This window comes from Salvelinus alpinus, chromosome 24 (genome assembly GCF_045679555.1).
Source record: "Salvelinus alpinus chromosome 24, SLU_Salpinus.1, whole genome shotgun sequence".
NCBI lineage: Eukaryota > Metazoa > Chordata > Actinopteri > Salmoniformes > Salmonidae > Salvelinus > Salvelinus alpinus.
Window position 1 is genome coordinate 28383798 of NC_092109.1, and position 26229 is coordinate 28410026.

The window sequence follows — 26229 nt, forward strand, 5'->3', positions numbered from 1 at the left end:
AGGCCATCATTGAAAATAAGAATTTGTTCTTAACTGACTTGCCTAGTTAAATAAATTAAACTAAACCTGCTACAATCATGCAGTAAGCAGTTCAGCACTTATACCGGCGGGACCCGGTGGCAATAAATTAGTAAAACCAAAAGCTTACCTTGACTTGGAAGAGTTCCAGTGTTGTGTTGGATAGTCAGCTAGCTAATGTAGCATCCCCCTGTTTCAGTAGGCTAAACTAGCTAGCTAAGTAAGTGAAACTGCTCTTGATTCTCCATCATTTTGTAAGAAATTAATTTGTTCAAAACTGTTAGACTATTGTCTTTCTCTCTTTTTGAGGTAACTACTCACCACATGTTATGTACTGCAGTGATAGCTAGCTGTAGCTTATGCTTTCAGTACTGGATTTATTCTCTGATCTTTTGATTGGGTGGACAACATGTCAATTCATGCTGCAAGAGATCTGATACGTTGGAGGACGTCCTCCTGAATTTGTCATAATTACTGTGTAAGTTTATGGGCGGGGATGAGAACCATGAGCCTCCTAGGTTTTGTATTGAAGTCAATGTACCCAGAGGAGGACAGAAGCTAGCTGTCCTCTGGCTACACCGTGGTGCTACCCTACAGAGTGCTGTTGAGACTACTTGTAGACCTTCATTGCAAAATTGTGTTATTTATTTATTAATAGTCAATTATTTGGTTATATTTAGTATAGTTTTATCTAAAAATGATAACTTGTTTAATGTCTTAACATTTTAATTTTTTATGAAATTCACTGAGGATGGTCCTCCCCTTCCTCCTCTGAGGAGCCTCCACTGTTACAGTCAGCACATATTATACAGGTTCTGTGCAAAAAATTATATTATCCTCAGAAAAATACACTGCCATTGCTGCATGAGCCCTACAAATCAATTGTATGAATTAACCATCTCCTGTAGGTTCTCTATACGGGCAGGTTGGAAAGCACATAGCTTCTGGGTGGGGAGTGCAGACATGGTGTATAGAGAGAAATAGTAACGTTATCTTTATGTAGGAACTAACTTCGCCTCGGTTCGTTGGACAAAGCCTATGGAAGAAATGAATGGCGTTTTTGTAGGGATTTGGATAAACGCCCAAAGGAAGGTCTGTCGTAAACAGAGGCATACGAGACCGTATGTTTTGTTCAATGAGATTCTTTGTTCAATGAGACTCTTAATCAGCTAACATATCTTTTGTGATTATTTTTAAATTACTTTTTTTTTTTAAAGCACATAAAGGCTTCATAATTCATAAAGATCATGTTAACCGACTGCTATAATATCATAGAACAAAACGTATAAGATCTCCTAAGCCTGTGTTAACCTCAGACCTTCTTTTAGAAGTTTATTCCAAAATCCTATTATTTTCTCATAGGGATGGGTGAACGAACTAGCGGTTACTTATTTCCGGGTTTTAGGACTACAAACTGGCGAGCTCAATATGTAACATAGACTGATGTCACATATTTGTTTAACTAACCCAAGACAGACCAGGGGCCTGTTGCACAAAAGTAGAATTAAGACATCCGGGATAAATGACTCAGCTGAGCTCAATGAAGCCAAAACATGTGCGTCCAGGCTTAATTGGTTGCACAAAGACCAAGCCAGGATGAGCAGACACGGATTCATTAAGCCAGGTGAAACCAATCCTGGATAGGTGCGCGCTCACGGCTCACTCAAATAGACCCCGCCACAGATCACAGATTAACTGATTTACCATGGCAACTAGAGCCGCGTACTTTTCCCCGTCGGAAGCACAAATCCTCATGGAGGCATACGAGGAGGTAAAATATATAATTAAGAAGAAAGGCAACACCGCCACAGTGATAAAGCAAAGAGAAAAAGCGTGGCAAAGTATTGCAGACCGCCTGAATGCGTAAGTAGTGCACAATTACACACTCACCGCTCCGCTGAAACATCACAATTACAATTCAAATATTTAATTCACATCTCCAAAAATGCAGTTGTACTGTAATTATGAAACGGTTAAATGTTTAATTGAAATGCACTGCAGATATGAGTGAAATTGTGTAAAGTAACTCCATCACACTGTATAAAGCTATGATACATTTTTTGATATTTTTACTGAAAACAAGACAAAAATACCAAGTAATTTTTTGCAGTGTGACTCCATTAAATGTGTGTGTGTGTGTGTGTGTGTGTGTAGATTAAACATGAACGGGCCAAAACGGACATGGCAGCAGGTCAAAATCAAATACAAGAACATTCTGCAGAATGGTATGGTCCCTGACTAATATTTAACAAAGCACAAGCATATATTGTACCCAGAAGGTGCCTGCTCACACATTGTCTGTACTGTTTTAGCAGTGAAAAAGAATACCCACAGACAAGGCACGGGTGGTGGTGTCACCAAAGGCTGACCTTACCCCAGCAGAGGACATGGCCTTGGAGCTAAATAAAGGCAGGCCCGTCTTAGAGGGGATCCCTGGGGGGAAAGAGACGAGCATAGGTTCCTCCCAAGATGCCACCCGCTTCATTCAAGGTATGTCCTTCCATCTCTACATGGGATACAACCACATTCATATTGAATCAATTTGGACTGTCTGACTTTGGTTTACCTATTGCCTTGCAGTGTCTGGCAGCACTGTGTTCCTGTTAGAGCCACCAGCACAAGCACCAGACGATGCTGATCCAGTGAGTACTCCATCAAAGGCATACTGTAGGCCTGGCATGTCTTGTCTACTAGCTTCAATATGAATCCGATTAAATGTGATAGGGTGAAGGCCCCAGTGCAGCAGCAACAGCACATGATGGAGACGATGATGAGGAGGAGACCATCTCTCTGGATTCCAGAAGGCATGAGGTATCATGTTAAGACTGTGAAAGTACTATTTACTCTACAATGGTGAGGAGTCCTCATCAAAAAATCTAATTTCTTTTACAGGACCCAGATGCTATACAGTGGGAAAACCAGCCTGGCAACATAGTGCGTATTAATAAAAGGACACCACATCCTGCCAAATTCCAGCTGCGCTAATTGTATTGTGTTCACAGAGCTCACAAGCTATCAGAAAGTTGTATGGCAACCACCTCCGGCGCCAAATAGAACTGGCAGACATAGACATTCAGTACAAGAAGAAAAAGATGGAAAATCTTGCACTGGAGTCCGAAATAAAAAAGAGGACAATTAGGAAACTGGACCTTGAAATAAAAAAACTTGAGAGGGAGGTGAGATATGCCTTCAATGTACACTGTATGCTAACTGTAACACAAATGTATTAATCATTATTTTTCTTTCCTCCCCCAGCTCCAAGAAGATGACACAGCTCAAAATAAAAATTAGGTATATTCTCGTAAAGTCAAGTGAGCCATGACATATGAGCTCTTATTGTGAGCACACAGGACGGTGGCATCTTTCTAAGGTTTTTTTTATTTTCCCAGCAATCAGTACAACCAAGTCATCGTTATAAGGCATCGCCCTCTTTTGCCCACCCCCCCAGCACCAGTTGTGGCCACTAGCCTATATGAAGGCCCAAAATTGAGTGTTCCTTTCTGCTCTGACAATGGCATGCCCATTCGTGCGAGATGTGGTGGATGAAGAAGCACTTGTGCTGAGGAGAGCCTTCAGGCGAGAAAGGGTCTTCAGGGACCGGTTGGACCCACTGGCCTTCCCTGATGACCATCTATATGAAAGATACAGGTTTTCTGCAGATGGCATCAGGTATCTATGCAGACTACTGGGTCCCAGGATTAAGCACCGCACTGCACGGAGCCATGCACTGAGTGTGGAGCAAATGGTTTGTGTGGCCTTGCGCTTTTTTGCTAGTGGAGCCTTCCTGTACTCAGTGGGGGATGCAGAACAGCTTAACAAGGCCACAATTTGCCGCACAATAAGGAGTGTGTGTCTGGCTATCAAAGCATTAGCAGATGTCTTCATCTCCTTTCCTGGCCACAGAAGACTCTGTGACATCAAAGATGAGTTCTATAGGATTGCAGGTAAGAGGATCTACAAATTACAGGACAACTGTTAACACATAGTAGGATACTCATTACTTTGTGTGACAGGTTTCCCCAATGTCATTGGTGCAGTGGACTGCACACACATAAGGATAAAAGCCCCCTCAGGTGCCCATGAGGCCAATTTTGTGAATAGGAAATCCTTTCACAGCATTAATGTTCAGGTGAACATAACTTTTTGATATTGTCCATTGACGAACACTCTGCATTGCCAGTGATGTGCATTGATTGGTGTAATATTCCTCATCTTATGATTTCAGATGGTCTGCAATGCTGACTGTGTGATCAGCAATGTTGTGGCAAAATGGCCTGGCTCAGTCCATGACTCCAGAATCTTTCGGGCCTCTGAAATCTATCAGTGCCTATCACAAGGTAAGCCACACAACCCCTATTTATAACCATCATGGCTGTGTCAAGAATATCACTGTGTTTATGAGGTAGTAATGATGAGATTTTGTGTTGACAGGTGAATTCTCTGGTGTGTTGCTGGGAGACAGGGGGTATGGCTGCCAGCCTTTTCTCCTGACACCTTTCACAGACCCCCAGGAAGCACAGCAGGCCTACAACCATGCCCATGCCAGGACCAGGGCCAGAGTTGAAATGACCTTTGGCCTCCTGAAGGCACGCTTTCACTGCCTTCACAAATTAAGGGTCAGCCCTGTTAGGGCATGTGATATTACTGTGGCTTGTGCTGTTCTCCACAATGTGGCCTGCCTGAGGAAGGAGAGGGCCCCCAGAGTGCCACCAGCCATGGACTGGGACAATCCGGCAATCTTCCCTGATGACGACAGTGGTCGGCTGCTGAGGGACCAATATGTGTTGAATTATTTTAGTTAGTATGTGTGCTTTCAATTTTGGTTAAATATGTCCTGCGGTGGCAGAGGAATTTGGTTTTTTTTGGGTTCGTTTTTTGACGAATTTGGCCTCTTATGATGTTTGTGCGGTATACTGTGTGTAATACAAGGCTGCAGGGAGGCTACTGCATCCATTCATTTGTCTGTTCAGTTGATGTGTATGGATTTGTCCTGCATTTATTTTAGTGTGCAGACATGCAGGGTGTGTTATATACAGACCTTTGAATGTGTATGTATCATTTTGTATAATATGCTTGGATTCTGTGCTTTCCATCTTGTAGAGTCACTGTGACTTCAGTTTCGAAAGGAGCTGATGGTTTACCTGCTTTGTTTTGTCCTTATTCAATAAAGGAACATAATGTTACACATTGTGTTTTTATATTCATATGGAATGTGTATTTGTTTATATGACAGAGTACTAGGGCCACACTGAAGAAAAAGGATAAAGTCATAAATTTATGAGGCTGGTTCTTTCTGCAGAAAAGCTACATATTGTTTTTACAGTTTTGATACTTATGACAATGTGATACTTAATATTCTGGCACATCAGCATGTCTTTGTTTATGAAACCATACTGAAGTACAATTTCACGAAATGCCCCACATCTGTCATTTTAACAACTGTCCTCCTTTAAAACAACTGGTTACAATATTATGACTTGTGTTTTTTTCCCCTCTGTGGCCCTAATATTCTATCATTTTATATATAGCCTTATAGTCTATGGGAAACTGTAAATTATCTAATGATAGCAACATCATCTAAAAATCATTTTTTATCCAAAATCATTGAAATTAATGATCACAAACGTTTAAATAATAACAGTGGGTCTAGTTATATGTGATAACAATGTATAGTGAGCAGTGAAATAACTATTGGTTTCCATTTGTGGTGACTGCTGACTGACATTAGGGATGAGATTAAATAGATCCTGGAATTTAGCCTGGTCTGGAGCAGGCTAGCTCCACAGAATAAATCTCCATGGTAATTTATACCATAACATATCCTCCTGCCCCCTATCCATCTTTAGTGCAACCGGATTACGGATCAATTGAGCCAGGATCACCAAGATATCCTGGCTTAATCCCTTATCCTAGTTTTGTGCAACAGGCCCCAGAAGTCTGTCGTTTCCAATGGGAGCAAATAAATCATAGCGGGCAGAACAAGCAAGGAGGTGGGCAGAGCCAAGCACGAGCTAGTGAGATCATATTGGCGCGTTCTAGCCTTTATTTGCATATTTCCGTTTGGAGCGCTCTGTTAAATGCGCGTGTGCAATAACTCAATTGGCCCTTGCACAATTCGTCCAAAAAGATTATTATGTTACGTTGGCAAAGGGTAATGTCTACACAACGCAGTACACTATGTTTGTTTTTAGATTCTAGTTTTGGAAACAGAACATTTGATGGAGATCAAATGTTTCATCAGTGATACAATTTGCAGAATGTAGGCCAAAATCCATATCGCTCCATCTTCTCCACTGCCGGTCACTGGGCTTCCTCTCATCACAATTTTGGTAGTGAGTGGAAACGCCAAACGGATGCTTCACATGTATACATTCAGTAAAATATCTGGCTCATTGTTCTGTATGTGCTGATATGTACACCTATCAAATTTCCTGGGGTCACTTCTTCAGCTGTGATGAAAAACCACTAGAGGGCGAGCCTGCACTTATATTAATGAGATACTGCGAGAGCTACACCCAATGGATACACCCAGCATAGGTCCATTAAAGTGTCACTTATTGTTGACTGAAATAATAATGAGACATTTTATTTGCACAGCTTAATAGATTGGTTTCCATCTCAAACTACATTTTAAAACCTCAATGGTGTTTACCGCTCTTACGTGACAGGGCAAGCTGTTCCATAAATATAGAACACTTGTTATTGTAAATGAATGTTTATTTTATTTTATACATATCAGATACAGCAGATTGTAAATTTATAGACATCTGTATACAAAGGGGGTCTAGTAGTCAGGGGTTAACTGAAAGAGGCGGGGTTTAAACGCAACTATCCCCTAGGAAGTAATTTTCCTAGTGTGTAGAGACGAAATTTTAAATGGGTTAAAAGGAACTTGATGGATAGAGCTAAAATTGTTTGGTGAAGAAAGCTATGCTATATTCTTTAATACAAAAATATCTGAAAGAAAACGGCGTTGTAGGCAGCAAGAACCGTATGTTACAACGCACGTGGACTCGCATATCAGTTGTAATGTAACCAGTTAGTAAGCTACCTTTACAGTCTCGTGCTTGAACGAATGATGTTAAATCTTCGCGATTCTGCTGGCTTGTGATAAATGGTTGGATTAAATAGTGCAACTGGGCACCAACGATGGCCTCTCTTGATGAGATATAGCAACATAATAACTACAACTGGACTGTTGAATTTGCTACTATTTATCCTACTCTTAGTCATATCTTTGGATGCTGCTGCCAGCTAGTTAACTTAATTTCTTGCAACTAATTAATAGCTAAACGCCTAAAATGCCACTGCAAATATGTGACTTGGTCGACATGCCTGTAGCTAATCACGTGGTTACTTGTATGTACACGGGGGTACAACCATAGCTTTAATGTTGCTACGTATTAATAGTCAATGTTATAGCTAACCAGCTATGATTATTTTCTTATCTGAATGACCAGGTTTCCATATGATTGAGAAGCAGCTATAGTTAACTAGCTACTTCCACACTGCAATTTGGTCTCGCACTGGCGGCCTCCGAGTTACAGTCCACGCAGTCTAGCTAGCTGAATTTCTACTAGTACTACGTCTACCTGTCAAGAATAGGAGGCGGTGGCAGCTGTGGTGTACATTTCTGCGTTCTTTATAGAGATCACTGCCAGGGTGAAATACTGCAGTTCATGTTTCGACAAGAAGTCAGTGTACTATATTTTATTTCCGTCTTGTTCTTACCTTTTCCAAAACGAGAAGAGGAATATGTCTAGATATAACATTTACAGTCTTTTAGACTGGTTGTATGGCGGCGTGGACCCAAAGTTTGAAGGCAACGGTGGCCCAGAATGTGCCGCCTTTCTTGCACCCCAACAACGTATCGGCGAGAGTTTTGTCATGGTTCTGATTTCCATCGTGGAAGTTGTCGTCGCACTGAGAAAAATCAACATTTCTAAAGAACTCAAAGAGATCGCGAAAGATGGTCCAAGGATAAAAGAGGACAGTTTGGGGAAGAACCTGTTGCTGGTTGCTTTGTGTATGACGTTTGGAGTAGAGGTTGGATTCAAATTCGCCAAAAAGACAGTGATATACCTACTGAATCCTTGTCATGTTGTGACCATGCTGCAGGTAAGATTGCTACAAGGCTGGGAATACGAGAAACAACCACTTTTTGCAAACATGCATGGTGTTATTCACACAGGACTTAAACGTACTTTTAAATGGGCAATCTGCTGTTGCATTTATACATTTTTGCATTTATACATGAATGATATGTACCCATTTGATTCTTGAAGAATGTAACTTCTAAATGACTCATGAGCTAAGTATAACTGTTGTAACCCATCAGAACCAAAACTATACCCTTGTTTTTCTCCAATGTTTGTAAACAAACACTATAGCCTCCAAACATGGTAAAAACTATAGTTTTGATATCATGGATGGTTAGTCCTTCATCCATAGCGCTGTCTTTAAATTTGAGTGGTTACATTTCTCCAGCACCATCCCTCAGTGTTTTACCTAAACGGGGCTTTGCTATTATTTCAACTGCTGATTGCCCGTTAAAGTTACTTTTGTCTTTTGGGGACTCCTATCTCAAATTTTAAGTGTGAACTTGAGATGGGCCTACTAATTGTTTTAGTGTTGAATGTGCATTGAGCATTTCTGTGTAGAGTAGACCTACCCAATGTACACTGAACAAAAATATAAGCACAACATGTAAAGTGTTGGTCGCGTGTTTTATGAGCTGAATTAAAAGATCCTAGACATTTTAGATACATACACAACAAGCTTATTTCGGTCAAATTTCGTCCACAAATTTGTTTACATCCCTGTTAGTGAGTATTTCTCCGTTGCCAAGATAATCCATCCACTTGACAGGTGTGGAATATCAAGATTCTGATTAAACAGCATGCTCATTACACAGGTGCATCTTGTGCTGGGGAAATAACAGGCAACTCTAAAATGTGCAATATTGTCACACAACACAATGCCACAGATGTCTCAAGTTTTGAGGGAGCATGCATTTTGCATGCTGACTGCAGGAATTTCCACCAGCGCTGTTGCCAGATAATTGAATGTTCATTGCTCTACCATAAGCCACCTCCAACGTCGTTTTGAGAATTTGGCAGTACGTCCAACTGGCCTCACAACCACAGACCACATGTATGGCGTTGTGTGGGCGAGCGGCTTGCTGATGTGAACGGAGTGCCTCATGTTGGGGTTATGGTATGGGCAGTCATAAGCTACAGACAACGAACACAATTACATTTTATCGATGGCAATTTGAATGCACAGAGATACTGTGACGAGATCCTGAGGCCTATTGTTGTGCCATTCATCTGCTGCAATCACCTCATGTTTCAGCATGATGATACACGGCGCCATGTCTCAAGAATCTGTAAACACTTCCTGGAAGCTGAAAATGTCCTAGACGTGTACGACAGCATGTTCCAGTTCCCGCCATTATCTAGCAACTTTGCACAGCCAATGAAGAGGAGTGGAACAACGATACACCGGCTACAATCAACAGCCTGATCAACTCTATGCAAAGAATATGTGTCGAGCTGCATCAGGCAAATGATGGTCACACCAGATACTGACTGGTTTTCTGATCCACACTAGAGGTCGACCGATAATGATTTTTCAACACCGATACCGATTATTGGAGGACGAAAACAAGCCGATACCGATTAATCGGCCAATTTTTTAAAATTATTTTATTTATTTGTAATAATGACAATTACAACAATACTGAATGAACACTTATTTTAACTTAATATAATACATCAATAATATAAATTTAGCCTCAAATAAATAATGAAACATGTTCAATTTGGTTTAAATAATGCAAAAACAAAGTGTTGGAGAAGAAAGTAAAAATGCAGTATGTGCCATGTAAAAAAGCTAACGTTTAAGTTCCTTGCTCAGAACATATGAAAGCTGGTGGTTCCTTTTAACATGATTCTTCAATATTCCCAGGTAAGACGTTTTAGGTTGTAGTTATTATAGGACTATTTCTCTCTATACGATTTGTATTTCATATACCTTTGACTATTGGATGTTCTTATAGGCACTTTAGTATTGCCAGTGTAACAGTATAGCTTCCGTCCCTTTCCTCGCTCCTACCTGGGCTCGAACCAGGAACACATTGACAAAAGCCACCCTCAAAGCAGCGTTACCCATGCAGAGCAAGGGGAACAACCACTCCAAGTCTCAGAGCGAGTGATGTTTGAAACGCTATTAGCGCGCACTCCGCTAACTAGCTAGCCATTTCACATCGGTTACACCAGCCTAATCTCGGGAGTTGATGGGCTTGAAGTCATGAACAGCGCAATGCTTGAAGAATTGCGAAGAGCTGCTGGCAAATGCACGAAAGTGATGTTTGAATGAACGCTTACGAGCCTGCTGCTGCCTACCATCGCTCAGTCAGACTGCTCTATCAAATCATAGACTTAATTATAACATAACACACAGAAATACGAGCCTTTGGTCATTAATATGGTTGAATACGGAAACTATCATTTAGAAAACAAAACGTTTATTCTTACAGTGAAATACGGAACCATTCCGTATTTTATCTAACGGGTGTCATCCCTAAGTCTAAGAAATTCATGTTAGCAGGCAATATTAACTAAATATGCAGGTTTAAAAATATATACTTGTGTATTGATTTTAAAGAAAGGCATTGATGGTTAGGTACATTGGTGCAACGACAGTGCTTTTTTCCGCAAATGCGCTTGTTAAATCATTACCCGTTTGTCGAAGTAGGCTGTGATTCGATGAGAAATTAACAGGCACTGCATCAATTATATGCAACGCAGGACATGCTAGATAAACTAGTAATATCATCAACCATGTGTAGTTAACTAGTGATTATGTTAAGATTGATTGTTTTTTATAAGATAAGTTTAATGCTAGCTAGCAACTTACCTTGGCTTCTTGCTGCCCTCGCGTAACAGGTAGTCAGCCTGCCATGCAGGCTCCTCGTGGAGTGCAATTTAAGGCAGGTGGTTAGAGCGTTGGACTAGTAACCGGAAGGTTGCAAAAACGAATCCCCGATCTGACAAGGTAAAAATATGTTGTTCTGCCCCTGAACAAGGCAGTTAACCCACCGTTCCTAGGCCATCATTGAAAATAAGAATGTGTTCTTAACTGACTTACCTAGTTAAATAAAGGTGTAAAAAAATATTTAGCAAATCGGTGTCCAAAAATACCGATTACCGATTGTTATGAAAACTTGATTAATCGGCCATTCTGATTAATCGGTCGACCTCTAATCCACACCCCTACCTTGAAAGGTATCTGTGACCAACAGATGCATATCTGTATTCCTAGTCATGTGAAATCCACAGACTAGGGCCTAATTAATTTAAATTGACTGATTTCCTTATATGAACTGTAACTCAGTATAATCTTTTAAATTGTTGCACGTTGTGTTTTGTTTTTGTTCAGTATACAAAGATTGTCTCTCTCTGTTCCAGCACATTATGCACTATTTACACAATGGGTGGTTCTAATCCTGAATGCTGATTGGTTAAAACCGTATTCCAGCCGGTGTCTATTCCACAAATTACCACCGGCTAAATCTATGATGTTAAAATGCCTATTTACTCTGTTCTATCTGACTGCGCAATCCACTGTCTCATCAGCCCAGCCAGGCAATTTATAAACTTGATCTCTACTTTAAAAAGCATCCAGACATTATCTCATATTTCTTTTAGACTAACATTTCGTTTTCAACAGCGGAGATTTGTGTAAGCCTTAGTCAGTCTCTGACATTTGGAACATTGTTTCAATATTCATATTCCATCTCCAGCTGTCCCATAGTAATGAATGAATCGGGACGAGACAGACATGCAGGCAGTGTTTCTCAGTCAGTCGAAATCATGAATGAATCAGCTGGCATCATTTTATGGATATATACAATGAAAATGTAATTTAAAAAAAGGTCAAATGAAATGAAGTGCAGCTACTGTAGTTTAGTCTTTCCAGCTTCAGTTTGAAGTGATTGTCTTAGCTGTGTTGTTGGCTAGCTCCTCTGAACAAGTGTCCTGACGAATGAGCACATTTTCTATGCCAGGCGAAATCGCGCCTCATTAGCTCATTGTTATGGTTGTATCCAAATAAATGTCACTAGAAAACAGCTTTTGCAAATGCAGCTACTTTGTTGTTTTTTTGCCTGCAAGTTAGCCGTAGTTGGCTAGCTAGCAAGCAAGGGTTAAGAACGTTGCCAGCCAGTATGGCAATGGAACATTTAGAACGAACGACTGGGTCGCGTCCATAGATACAGAACAAAAAGACTGAACGACTAGGTTGCGTCTCTGGCAACCGAACCAATAGAATGAACGACCAGCCGGCTTGGGTAGAAACCCTAGATTTGTGTCAGGACTATATCTTGTGGAAGGATGAAATAGTATGAATAAATTAAGTAACGTTTTTAAGGAAAATATGTCAAACATTATTTTAATATGTTAGGAACCTGTTGTATACAAGTGATAATGCCCCAGAAGCCGGCCCGTTTCAATATATCCTCCAAACACCGGCTTCTCGGGCATTATCACTTAAGTAAGCATGTTATCTGCCTCTCTGTAAAACCGTTCTACGTAGGTTTACCATCGTGTCCAATATGTTAACTTTCTACCTTGTGTTTTTACTCTACATCTTATTGTGCACTGATTTCAGGAACATCTTTCATGTGGCTATGGAAATACCTATGTAGTTTACAACGGAACCCGCCTTTACTTGCAGTGGCATCCAGAAAGATCCTATCACTTATGAACGCATTAGTGATGGGGGAAATTGAAGTCAAAGTAATGTATTTTAATAGGATGAAACATTCCTTAACCAGTGAAAGCTGCATGCACAATCTGACATGGGAAACCAATTCACTAGCTTCTCCCTGTTCCTTGAGTTATCATGTTGTAGCTTCAACTAAGGGAATCCTGATGGCGAGGAGTGGACTAGAGAGAAACACATGGTGAAGGAAAGGAATAGAGAGAAACGCTGGCAGGTAGGAGGAATGTATCTTGACTAGCTGCCCACCTAGTACACAATGAGGGGTTTGTTGTTCAGTCAGCCTCAGTCTGAACATGAGGTGTGGGCAGTGAGTGTGTCTACTGAGCCAACATTTGGAGAGCACTCAACACAGAGGGTGTTGAGGAGGTAGGGGCTCATCTGTTGTAATGTTGTGCATGAGTATCCCCCTCTTCCCAAAGTGGTGTGCTGCGGTGCACTGTAATTGTCTGATCTTATCCCACTCAATTTAACTGTGAGAGGATCATGTTGAATCATGTAAAGGGCAATGTCATCAGTTTCAGATCATTGATCAGAAAAAGGGCATGTTATGATTACAAGACTGCAGTCATCAAGAAAGTCTGTTTTATTGGGCTCTGAAGCCCAAGGCTATCCAACGTGTAAACGGCAGCAAAAAAAAAAAAAAAAAATCATGGTGTACAAGACACCTGTCTGATTCGTGCCTGTGAGTGGACTGATCCATTGTGGAGGCTGTTGGGATGACACAGTCCATCAGTCTAAGATGTGCTACTGAAATTGTATATGGTTAATATATTTATATAATAATAATATTTATATTATATATGGTTAGAATTACATTTTATAGCATGCGCTTTCTCCCGTGTTGGATAGTGGTCGATGTCCGCGGTTCTGAAACGCATACGTGCACTGTTGAATTGGTGCCTTTTCCTAGACCATGTTGCTATGTGCATAATAGCAAAGTTAACCAGCATATTGGTGTTGAGAACAATGAGGCGGGGGCAGCAGCAGAGTTAGGGGACGAGAAAACACTCCTTGCCTTAATTGTCTAAGAAAAGTGAGGAGAGAGGAAACCTCAACTAAACTAGGCTGTTGATTACAGACCTAACTGTTGAATGTGCCTGGCTTTAGAAATCATCCATATTCAGTACCAGTCAAGTTTGGACACACTTACTCATTCCAGGGTTTTTCTTTATTTTTATTATTTTCTACAATGAAGAATAATATTGAAGACATCAAAAGTATGAAATAACATATGGAGGAATCATGTAGTAACCAAAAAAGTGTTAAACAAATCAAAATACATTTTAGATTTTTCAAAGTAGCCACCTTTTGCCTTGACAGCTTTGCACACTCTTGGCATTCCCTCAAACAGCTTCATGAGGTAGTCACCTGGAATGCATTTCAATTAACGTCTTACGGCTGAGATCCCGTTAACGGGATTGATATGACAACAGCCAGTGAAAGTGCAGGGCGCCAAATTCAAACAACAGAAATCTCATAATTACAATTCCTCAAACATACAAGTATTTCACACCATTTTAAAGATAATCTTGTTGTTAATCCCACCACAGTGTCCGATTTCAAAAAGGCTTTACGACGAAAGCACACCATCTGATTATGTTAGGTCAGTACCTAGTCACAGAAAAACAGCCATTTTTCCAGCCAAAGAGAGGAGTCACAAAAAGCAGAAATAGAGATAAAATTAATCACTAACCTTTGATGATCATCAGATGACACTCATAGGACTTCATGTTACACAATACATGTATGTTTTGTTTGATAAAGTTCATATTTATATCCAAAAATCTCAGTTTACATTGGCGCCATGTTAAAAAATGCCTCCAAAATATCCTGAGATATTGCAGAGAGCCACATCAAATAACAGAAATACTCATCATAAACTTTGATGAAAAATACATGTTTTACATAGAATTAAAGATACACTTGTTCTTAATGCAACCGCTGTGTCAGATTTTTTTTAAAGACGGCGCTCAGATAGAAACAACATTTCTCCGCCATGTTGGAGTCAATAGAAATACAAAATTACATGATAAATATTCCCTTACCTTTGATCTTCAACAGAATGCACTCCCAGGAATCCTAATACCACAATAAATTGTTGTTTTGTTCGATAATGTCCATTTATTTATGTCCAAGTAGCTACTTTTGTTAGCACGTTGAGTACGCATATCCAAAACGCTCGTGCAGGTCCAGGCGAACTTCGGACGAAAACTTCAAAAAGTTATATTACAGGTCGAATAAACTTGTCAAACTAAGTATAGAATCAATCTTTAGGATGTTATCATAAATATTCAATAACGTTCCAACCGGAGAATTCCTTTGTGTCTATAGAAGTAATGGAACGCAAGTCGATATCATGTGGAATGCGCGTGACCAGGACCTGGCACACTGCCAGACCACTGACTCAAACAGCTCCCATCCGGCTCAACATCACAGTAGAAGCTTCATTCAATGTGTTACAGACTGTTGACATCTAGTGGAAGGCGTAGGAAGTGCAAACAGATCCATATCCCACTGGGATTTCAATAGGCGATGAGTTGAAAATCGACCAGCCTCAGAATTCTCACTTCCTGTTTGGATTTTTTCTCAGGTTTTTGCCAGCTCTGTTATACTCACAGACATCATTCAAACAGTTTTAGAAACGTCAGAGTGTTTTATATCCAATAGTAATAATAATATGCATATATTAGCATCTTGGACAGAGTAGGAGGCAGTTCACTCTGGGCACGTTATTCATCCAAAGTGAAAATGCTGCCCCCTATCCCTAAAAAGTTAAACAATTTAAAGGCAATGCTACCAAATCCTAATTGAGTGTATGTAAACTTCTGACCCACTGGGAATGTGATGAAAGAAATAAAAGCTGAAATATTCATTCTCTTTACTATTCTGACATTTCACATTCTTAAAATAAAGTGGTGATCCTAACTGACCTAAGACGGGGAATTTTTACTAGGATTAAATGTCAGGAATTGTGAAACTGAATTTAAATGTATTTGGCTAAGATGTATGTAAACTTCTGACTTCAACTAATATATATACATATACACTGCTCAAAAAAATAAAGGGAACACTAAAATAACACATCCTAGATCTGAATGAATGAAATATTCTTATTAAATACTTTTTTCTTTACATAGTTGAATGTGCTGACAACAAAATCACACAAAAATTATCAATGGAAATCAAATTTATCAACCCATGGAGGTCTGGATTTGGAGTCACACTCAAAATTAAAGTGGAAAACCACACTACAGGCTGATCCAACTTTGATGTAATGTCCTTAAAACAAGTCAAAATGAGGCTCAGTAGTGTGTGTGGCCTCCACGTGCCTGTATGACCTCCCTACAACGCCTGGGCATGCTCCTGGACAGTCTGTGGTGCAACGTGGCGTTGGTGGATGGAGCGAGACATGATGTCCCAGATGTGCTCAATTGGATTCAGGTCTGGGGAACGGGCGGGCCAGTCCATAGCATCAATGCCTTCCTCTTGCAGGAACTGATGACACACTCCAGCCACATGAGGTCTAGCATTGTCTTGCATTAGGAGGAACCCAGGGCCAACCGCACCAGCATATGGTCTCACAAGGGGTCTGAGGATCTCATCTCTGTACCTAATGGCAGTCAGGCTATTCTTTCAAATTTGTTTAAATAATGGATTTAATGGTGCTCCGTGGGATGTTCAAAGTTTATTTTTTATTTATTTTTATAGCCCAACCCTGATCTGTACTTCTCCACAACTTTGTCCCTGACCTGTTTGGAGAGCTCCTTGGTCTTCATAGTGCCGCTTGCTTGGTGGTGCCCCTTGCTTAGTGGTGTTGCAGACTCTGGGGCCTTTCAGAACAGGTGTGTGTGTGTGTATATATATATATATATGTGTGTGTATATATGAGATCATGTGACACTTAGATTGCACACAGGTGGACTTTATTTAACAAATTATGTGACTTCTGAAGGTAATTAGTTGCACCAGATCTTAATTAGGGGCTTCATAGCAAAGGGGTGAATACATATGCACGCACCACTTTTCAGTTTATTTTAATTTTGAGATTTTTTTTAAACATGTTTTTTTTCTTTCACTTAACCAATTTTTACTATTTTGTGTATGTCTATTACATGAAATCCAAATAAAAATCAATTTAAATTGCAGGTTGTAATGCAACAAAATAGGAAAAACGCCAAGGGTGGTGAATACTTTTGCAAGGCACCTCCAGTGTTACATTTTTTAAATAAGCATTTATATCAAGCAAAGTGAGTGCAGTCTAATCTTTTTTAAATTTGTACAATTCTGCTTGTATCAATGACCAACAGGCATATCTATGCAATCAGTCAATCTGATGACTGTATATGAAGCATCTTTTCACAGGCTGCCAGCTGTTTGACTGTTTATCTGACTTGTTTGCACTAGACCAATATTTGTCTGGTAAATAAGGAGTAGTCATAGTTCTGTCTGCCTCCTAGAGACTACTGGGAGATGCCTTTCACTTCCAATTCCACTTACCGTTTACTATTCTGGGAACTCTTTGAATCCTGGTCAATGTTAACCAGGGGGTTTAGAGTTACAGGTCTGCGCTGTGGCCCCTCATTAGCATATGTCTGGTCAGTCTGTGGACAAAGATGAGCTGCTGTGACTTATTGTGGAGTAAGTTGGAGGTTTTGCGTGGAAAGGAACAGTGGATTCTTTTGCTGTGAAGTTTGCTATAGAACAGTGGGTCTCAACTGGTTTTGCTTTGGGACCCAAATTTAACCAGGTTGTCAGTTTCGAGCAAATATTTGCATCCTGATGTATTTTTATGCCAAAATGCAATCTGGAAAACTATTTTTAATTCTGTATTGATAGTAAATGTAGCAATTATTTGACAAGGGAACAACATTCCCACCTTTTTCATTGTCAATAATGAAATATTGTCCATATTCTTGATGAAGAATGTTAATAAGCTCACTGGTTTGAGATCACAAAATCAACCAAATCCGCTAAAAAGCTCTGCTAACAGCTCTATATTTAAAATACTGTGATTGAAGAAAAATTGTTCAGATGAAATTATAACATTTTTAGGTTCTTTATAATTTCTACTCTTCCTGGTTTTAGTTGTTTAAGTTCAGACAGGAGTATCCCCCCCTCCCTGCTATTATTATTTATTTTTTCCTCCGACACCCACGACCTATTCAAAATCTCCTGCGGGGTCGAGACCCACCACTTGAGAATCTCTGCTATAGAATAGATGCAACAACGACAACTAGGCTTGGCCGGTATACCGGAGTATTTTGGTAAAAGCCACAATTGTTTCCCAATACCGTTGAAACTATTTCTTTCATATATTTGAATTAGGGATGCACAATATATCGGTGAACATATCGGAATCGGCCGACATTAGCTAAAAATGACAACATCGGTATCGGCCCGGTGTCTAGTTTAACACCGATGTCAAAGCTGACATGCATACCTTTTATAACGTAGGTACATGACATAATGACACCACGTAAAATGTTGCACTACACATGCAACACAGCATTCCTAACCTAACCCACAATGTCTGCTGTGTGGATCGAGCAGTCAACAAGTCGAGCAGTCATTTGAAAGAGTAAGTAAGAAAATTTCAGTGAGACAACTCAAAGGCAAAATCCATTCACGCCAAGATAATGGTATTCATTGACCGTGGCTATCAACTGTTCTCTGTCGTGGGTGACGTTGGCTTTCGCTGACTGGTCGAGCACCGGTACACATGTTGCTCTACCAGAGTTACACAGTAATAGCTATTAGCTTCAAGACATACTATGGAACGCCGTTTGGGTCTGCGTGTCAAAGAAGATACACTTCAAATAACACTATTTGATGAGTCCTAACACTTTTTGACGCGCTAAATAAGCTTTTAATTTCACACGTAAAATAACACAGTTCTATTATAGAATGTTGTGTGTTCTGAATTTGCTAACTATAGCTATTGAAACAGTATGTCATTTTGCTATGTTTTTGGGGAAGAACATTGTTTGCATTTATGAGCTAGCTAGCTTTTTTTTAAATGACCAGCACTGTAGGTGCGCGAGAACTACCAGCATCACAGCATACGTATCGATGAATCGTTGTGACATATGAAATACGAGTGATAGTGTAATAACCACGTAAAAAATGTTTGAACGTGTAAAATTATGTGACGTGCAGTCATATTCAGGTCATGATTGGTCAACAAGCTTATTTCGCACGCAACGACCCAAATGGCATTCCATAGTATGAGAAATCCTGTTTGAGAATGAAATGACTGAACAAATGAACAGCGAAACAGCACAAGTAAGTGAAATAAATGGGTTTGGTTATGTTTTACTGGTAATGGGGACATACGTAAATGCCAACAAAATAACTTTTTCGCGTGTGTGCGTAACCTTTTTTATTTAACAAGGCAAGTCAGTTAAAAACAAATTCTTATTTACAATCATGGCAAACCCGGACGACACTGGGCCAATTGTGCGCCGCCCTATGGGACTCCCAATCACGGCCGGATGTGATACAGCCTGTATTCGAACCAGGGACTGTAGTGATTCCTCTTCACTGCAGTGCCTTAGACCGCTGTGTGTGTGTGTTTTCACTATTTAACTGTATAAGAATGCTTAAAAGGCCGCTAAAAGTTTTAATATCGGTTACTGGTATCGTTTTTTGGGGGGGCAAGGAAAATATTGGATATCGGTATCAGCCAAAAATGTAATATCGGTGCATCACTAATTTGAATATTTTTTTAGATACTTTTTAAGTAAATACCTGTAGTCAACTTGTGCAATATGATAGGAGATAAAGATCACGATTTCAGAGTTAATGCCTAAACTTAAACATTTCGATTTGGAACAACTTCGTCTAATTCTGATGTGATACTGTTAAAGCTTGTTGGAACACTAGTTAACTGCCACTCATGAGCTATGCAGACTTGCAGAGGTGATTGGGGAGTGCCAGAGAGGCCTATGGAGTTGGGAAATGTGCGGAATTTCTTTCCTTTATTTTTTACTATTTTCTAATAGTGAAGATGTCAAAACCATGAAATAAGACTCATGGTATCATGTAGTAACCAAAAAAGTGTTAAACAAATCAAAATATATTTTATATTTGAGATTCTTCAAAGTAGCCACACGCTGCCTTGATGACAGCTTTGCACAGTCTTGGCATTCTCTCAACCAGCTTCATGAGGTAGTCACCTAGAATGGATATCAATTAACAGGTGTGCCTTCTTAAAAGTTAATTTGTGGAATTTCTTTCCTTCTTAATGCGTTTGAGCCAATCAGTTGTGTTGTGACAAGGTAGGGGTGGTATACAGAAGATAGCCCTATTTGATAAAAGCCCAAATCCATATTATGGCAAGAACAGCTCAAATTAGCAAAGAGAAATGACAGTCCATTACTTTAAGGCATGAAGATCAGTTAATCCGGAAAATTTCAAGAACATTGAACGTTTCTTCAAGTGCAGTCGCAAAAACCATCAAGCGCTATGATGCAACTGGCTCTCATGAGGACTGCCACAGGAAAGGAAGACCCAGAGTTATCTTTGCTGCAGAGGATAAGTACATTAGAGTTACCAGCCTCAGAAATTGGATCCCAAATAAATGCTTCACAGAGTTCAAGTAACAGACACATCTCAACATCAACTGTTCAGAGGAGACTGCGTGAATCAGGTCTTCATGGTCGAATTGCTGCAAAGAAACCACTACTAAAGAACACCAGTAAGAAGAAGAGACTAGCTTGGGCCAAGAAACACAAGCAATGAACACTAGACTGGTGGAAATCTGTCCTTTTGGTCTGATGAGTCCAAATTTGAGATTTTTGGTTCCGACTGCCGTGTCTTTGAGACGCAGAGTAGGTGAACGGATGATCTCTGCATGTGTGGTTCCTACCGTGAAGCATGGAGGCGGAGGTGTGGGGGTGCTTTGCTGTTTACACTCAGTGATTTATTTAGAATCCAAGGCACACTTAACCAGCATGGCTACCACAGTGTTCTGCAGCGATATGCCATGCCATCTGGTTTGCGCTATCATTTGTTTTTCAACAGGACAATGACCCAACACACCTCCAGGCTGTGTAAGGACTATTTGACCAAGAAGGAGAGTGGATTGCTGCATCCGATGACTTGGCCTCCACAATCCCCCGACCTCAACCCAATTGAGATGGTTTGGGATGATGACTATTATTTTATTTACCTTTTATGTAACGAGGCAAGTCAGTTAAGAACAAATTCTTATTTACAATGACGGCCTAGGAACAGTGGGTTAACCTTTCTCAACCACCCATCCCGGATCCGGGATAATTGTCATCAGCAACGCTGAATAGCATAGCGCCACAGTCAAATAATATTACTACAAATATTTATAATCATGCAATCACAAGTGAAATATACCAAAACACAGCTTAGCTTGTTGTTAATCCACCTATCGTGTCAGATTTTGAAAATATATTTTACAGCGAAAGAAATCCAAGCTTTTGTGAGTGTAGCTTTCTATGCTACATTAGCTTAGCCTTATATTAGCTTGGTCATGAAAGTAAGAAAAGCAATCAAATTAATCGCTTACCTTTGATAATCTTCGGGTGGTTCCACTCACGAGACTCCCAGTTACACAACAAATGTTCTTTTTGTTCGATAAATATTACTTTTATATCCAAATACCTCGTATTCGTTTGGTGCGTTATGCTCCGAAATCCACCGGAAAGAGCGGTCACGAAAACACATACGAAAATGCCAAATAATATCCATAATGTCCACAGAAACATGTCAAACGTTTTTTATAATCAATCCTCAGGATGTTTTTCAAATATATATTCGATAATATATCAACCGGGAGTGTTGTTTTTTCAATCGGACCGGGAGAAACAATGGCTGCTTTTCTCTGTTGCGCACAACTCACTCTGAGAGCCCCCACCTATCCACTTACGCAATGTGATCGTTCACGCTCATTTTTCAAAATAAAAGCCTGAAACTTTGTCTAATGACTGTTGACACCTTGGGGAAGCCATAGAAAAAGGAATCTGGTTGATATCCCTTTAAATGGGTAATAGGGATGCATAAGAACAGAGAGGTTTCAAAAAAAGGCACTTCCTGATTGGATTTTCCTCCGGTTTTCGCCTGCAATATCAGTTCTGTTAAACTCACAGACAATATTAAGACAGTTTTGGAAACTTTAGAGTGTTTTCTATCCTAATCTGACAATTATATGCATATTCTAGTTTCGGGGGCTGAGAAATAGGCAGTTTCAAATGGGTACGTTTTTTAGCCAAAAACGAAAATACTGCCGCCTAGTCTTAAGAAGTTTTAACTGCATTGTTCAGGGGCAGAACGACATATTTTTATTTTGTCAGCTCAATCTAGCAACCTTTAGGAAAAGCAGCCAAAAAGTGCCCAGCATATGTGGGAACTCCTTCAAGACAGTTAGAAAAGCATTCCAGGTGAAGCTGGTTGAGAGAATGCCAAGAGTGTGCAAAGCTGTCATCAAGGCAAAGGGTGGCTGCTTTGAAGAATCAAAAATATATTTAGATTTGTTTAACACTTTTTTTTTTTTTTTTTTTTTTGGTTACTACATGATTCCATATGTGTTATTTCATAGTATTGGTGTCTTCACTATTCTACAATATAGAAATTAGTCAAATAAAGAAAAACCCTTGAATAAGTAGGTGTGTCCAGACTTTTGACTGGTACTGTATGTCTATATTTCTTTTGGCTACTGCTCGACTAATCTTGGTCGACCAACAGCTTATCGATCAGTCTACTAAATGGGGTCAGCCCTACAAGGCTGTGGGTAATATCAAACAGGGATACCTTGGTCAGTTGATCACTTCTCTTTCCATGACATAGACTGAGCAGGTGAACTCTATCCCTTAGTGATGTCACTTGTTAAATCTACCTCAATCAGTATAGATGAAAGGGAGGAGACTGGTTAAAGTATGATTTTTAAGCTGAGACAATTGAAACATGGATTGACAACAAATGTAAGTGCCTTTGAATGAATGGGGTATGGTGGTAGGTGCCAGGCATACCGGTTTGTGTCAAGAACTGCAACACTGCTGGGTTTCCTATGTGTATCAAGAATGGTCCACCACCCAAAGGACATCCAGCCAACTTGACAGAACTTTGGGAAGCATTGGAGTCAACATGGGCCAGCGTCCCTGTGGAACGCTTTCGACATCTTGTGGAGTCCATGCCCGACAAATTGAGGCTGTTCTGCGGGGGGGCTTCCCATTGTTACTCACCACTGTGTCATCTTGCTGGAACAAAAGCACAGCATGCACACATAACGAATGCTTTGCCCTGTCATTATCTCATTAGATAGAACTCAAGATGTTGTCCCTGGAAGGAGGTTTCCAGAGGTGTATGTCTCAGGATGTTCGATTGAATGGGAACTGAATGGGAACTGAACCATTCTCTGGAGATCAATTATCCTGAGAACGAATGCTTCTTTAATTGGTCTTTGGGGGGGGGGGTCCACCTATGGTTTCCATAAGGGTCTACTGCACTGAACAACAACTAAGTAGATGACAACATGGCTCAGCATGCCATAGCCCAGTCAAGCTAAGAGTAGAATGCTATAGTGCTCTAGTACAAGGAAACCTGTTCCTGGGGCCCACACTCGGTGGAAATGTAGTTTTTTTTCCCCCTAGCACTACACAGCGGATTCAAATAACTAACTCATCAAGCTTTGATTATTTGAATCTACTTAATAGTGCTAGGTCAAAAAACTAAGCTCCCTGCCTGCCCACCTTGGTCCTGGGAAACACTGCTCTAGTATCACAGCCCCACCCAGCAGGGTATAGCATGGGGCCTCCGGAATGGTTCCTTCTCTTGGTGCTGCATATTCAATTAGGCTACCTGCGTCGACATGCATATAAGCACGCACCAGTCTTTACATGCATTGGCCAAAAACTCTTTGTCAGATACCATACCAGTGAGTAAACCTGCAAATTTGTATGGCAAAACCCTAATTTACATCCAAGACATGCTTGTTCCTGTTTTGTGTTAAGACATTTACATAACCCAAGCAGAGTCTCTGGGCAGAGAGGTGGGCAGGCAGGCAGGCAGCTGTGTGGCTGGAGAAGGATGAGTGTGTAAAGCGGCCTACTTCTTGAGGGGAAGAGCAGTGAGCAGCATGGGAGCACAGGGTTCAGGCAGGGGTCTAGCACTGGCCTTGACAGACCAAGATATTCAGAATGTCACATCTGGCTGAGAAAATGTCCACCAAAACAGAACACTACTAGCAGTCTAGCACAATACTCACTAATACGAAGGCATGCTCACACAAGTGCAATGAACAAATATTTGCAAACTGGTAATTTTACAGTTTAGTCATGTTGCAGACGCTCTTATCCAGAGGGACTTACAGTTAGTGCAGTCATCTGACTCTGGGGAAGTAGATAAAGGGCCTCATTGCCAAAATCCCAAAGAATCCCTTTAAGATAGCTAGGTGGGACAGCAACATCTCAGTCATAGTAAGTACATGTTTCCTCAAAGTAGCTATCAGCAAAGTCAGCGCTAGTAGGGTGGGAAGAGTCAAGTGCGAGTTAGTTTATTGGTTCCACCATTGGGGTGCCAGGACCGAGAAGAAATTGGACTGGGCTGAGTGGGAGCTGCCCTCCTGTAGGGGTGGGAGGGCCAAGACACTAGAGGTGCCAGAATGGAGTAGTCCGTTTGTAGGATTTGAGCATAGCCTGAAGGTAGGGAGGGGCAGTTCCTCTTGCTGCTCCATAGGCAAGTACTATGGTCTTGTAGTTGATGTGAGCTTTGACAGGGAGCCAGTGGAGTGTGTGGAGGAGCAGTGTGACATGGGAAAACTTGAAGGTTGAACACCAGGCGGGCTGCGGCATTCTGGATAAGTTGCAGGGGTTTGATGGTAATAAAATATTCATACTAATTTCCTTTCGGCTCCATCATTCAGAGCTTCTGCCATTTTAAAATAATTTAGAGTGCATTTGTTTTAGGTTAGTAGCTTATGCAGTAAATTACAGTTGAGAAGGTTGTAAGTGTTCACTTTATCCATTGTTCGGTACGTTTACATGCACACAATAATACAATTATTGTGAATCCTCAGATTTAAGATAATAGTTTAAAATGTGTACCTGCTTTGCAAGAATAAAGATTTCCCTCAATCCTGTTTACATGGACACATCTGAAATCAGACTACCTGATGGGACTTTGATAAATGTAAAAAATCGGCAATCAAAATAAACATTATCACAGCGACCATGTTATTTTTGGAGACGTTTGTATGTGAGAATGCATACTTTCAGTTTTTCTGAACTCACTTCCCTCCCGCAAAAGAGGGAGGCTCGAGCTGCTTGTGCAAGCATGTGTGCAGATCACACTGCTGGAACTGATGTGTAGTAATCTTTTAACAACTTCCCTGACTAATTGACAAATGATTAGATAAGAGTATAGTCCCAAAAAGGTTTGCATTTCAGCAAACAAGTTTAAGATGTATAACTTCAAAAAAACAGAAATACAGAGATTTGAGAGATTACACAGAAAGCCAGGTGTTTTAACCCCCTAAGGTTGATGTCAGCGCCCCCGCTGAAATTTCATTAGTAAAAAAAAAACTATCCCCATAAAAATCAGTCAGTTTAAGCTGGAGATGTTTTTTGTTTGCATTGGATACGTCTCAATCCATCACATTAGCCTATGTCGCACTTCTGCAGCTGTGGTGAAAGGCCATGAGACATCCCTTTTCACAAAATCATATGTAGTGTCCGAACGGTTTGGCCTACTATTGTGATTGCTCTACGACTCCCACAAGCGTCTTGAGACTGAAGTCGGTACAGCCGATCTGCCAACTTCTGTCTGTAGCGTCCAAACAGTTTGGGCTGCACACTAACATGACCCCTCTGTGCAAAGGTGAAACTCTCACGAACATGTTTTGCTCTAGGATGACCACAGGCCTCAAGACTCGTTCTGAAGGTCCCCCGGTACCAGTTGAAAAAGTGAATGGAAGTACATATGGAGACTGTTTAGTGCCAAAAATAAGGAGTTAAATATACTGAACAAAAATATAAATGCAACATGTAAAGTGTTGTTCCCATGTTTCATGAGCTAAAATAAAAATCCCAGAAATGTTCCATATGCACAAAAAGCTTATTTCTCCCAAATTTTGTGCCCAAATTTGTTTACATCCATGTTAGTGAGAATTTCTCATTTTCCAAGATAATCCATCCACCTGACAAGAAGAAGCTGATTAAACAGCATGATCATTACACAAATGCACCTTGTGCTGGGGACAATAAAAGGCCACTTTTTTAAAAATTTGCAGTTTTGTCACAACACAATGCCACAGGTGTCTCAAGTTGAGGGAGCATGCAATTGGGAGGGTGCTGAGGAGCAATGTGCCCTCTAAACTGCATGTGTGCGTGGGCACGCAGGACAGCCGCGCAGAATAAATATCAGCCTGCGTAGAGAAGCACAAGATTAAACTTGACTCAA

At 40.5% G+C, this 26229-nt stretch overlaps 2 protein-coding genes across 4 annotated transcripts in view; both read left to right on the top strand.

Annotated features, from left to right (window-relative positions):
• Positions 1-5224, top strand: part of LOC139552534 (uncharacterized) — a 387539-nt gene extending 382315 nt beyond the window's left edge. Inside the window, exons 2-10 of the mRNA XM_071364352.1 lie at positions 1500-2508; positions 2599-2660; positions 2743-2829; positions 2911-2952; positions 3021-3194; positions 3274-3309; positions 3408-3962; positions 4244-4355; positions 4450-5224. Coding sequence (XP_071220453.1) covers positions 2406-2508; positions 2599-2660; positions 2743-2829; positions 2911-2952; positions 3021-3194; positions 3274-3309 — 504 coding nt within the window. The 5' untranslated portion in view covers positions 1500-2405 and the 3' untranslated portion in view covers positions 3408-3962; positions 4244-4355; positions 4450-5224. The remainder of the gene's footprint in view (positions 1-1499; positions 2509-2598; positions 2661-2742; positions 2830-2910; positions 2953-3020; positions 3195-3273; positions 3310-3407; positions 3963-4243; positions 4356-4449) is intronic.
• A 1586-nt stretch (positions 5225-6810) lies between these two features.
• The window catches only part of LOC139552538 (transmembrane protein 164-like), a 41802-nt gene continuing 22383 nt past the window's right edge, over positions 6811-26229 (top strand). The window contains exon 1 of one of the 3 annotated variants that reach the window (XM_071364358.1): positions 6811-8136. In XM_071364358.1, coding sequence (XP_071220459.1) covers positions 7774-8136 — 363 coding nt within the window. In that variant the 5' untranslated portion in view covers positions 6811-7773. Of the gene's footprint in view, positions 8137-24491; positions 24650-26229 lie in introns of those variants that run through there. The other 2 variants (XM_071364357.1, XM_071364359.1) reach the window with 2 other exon arrangements.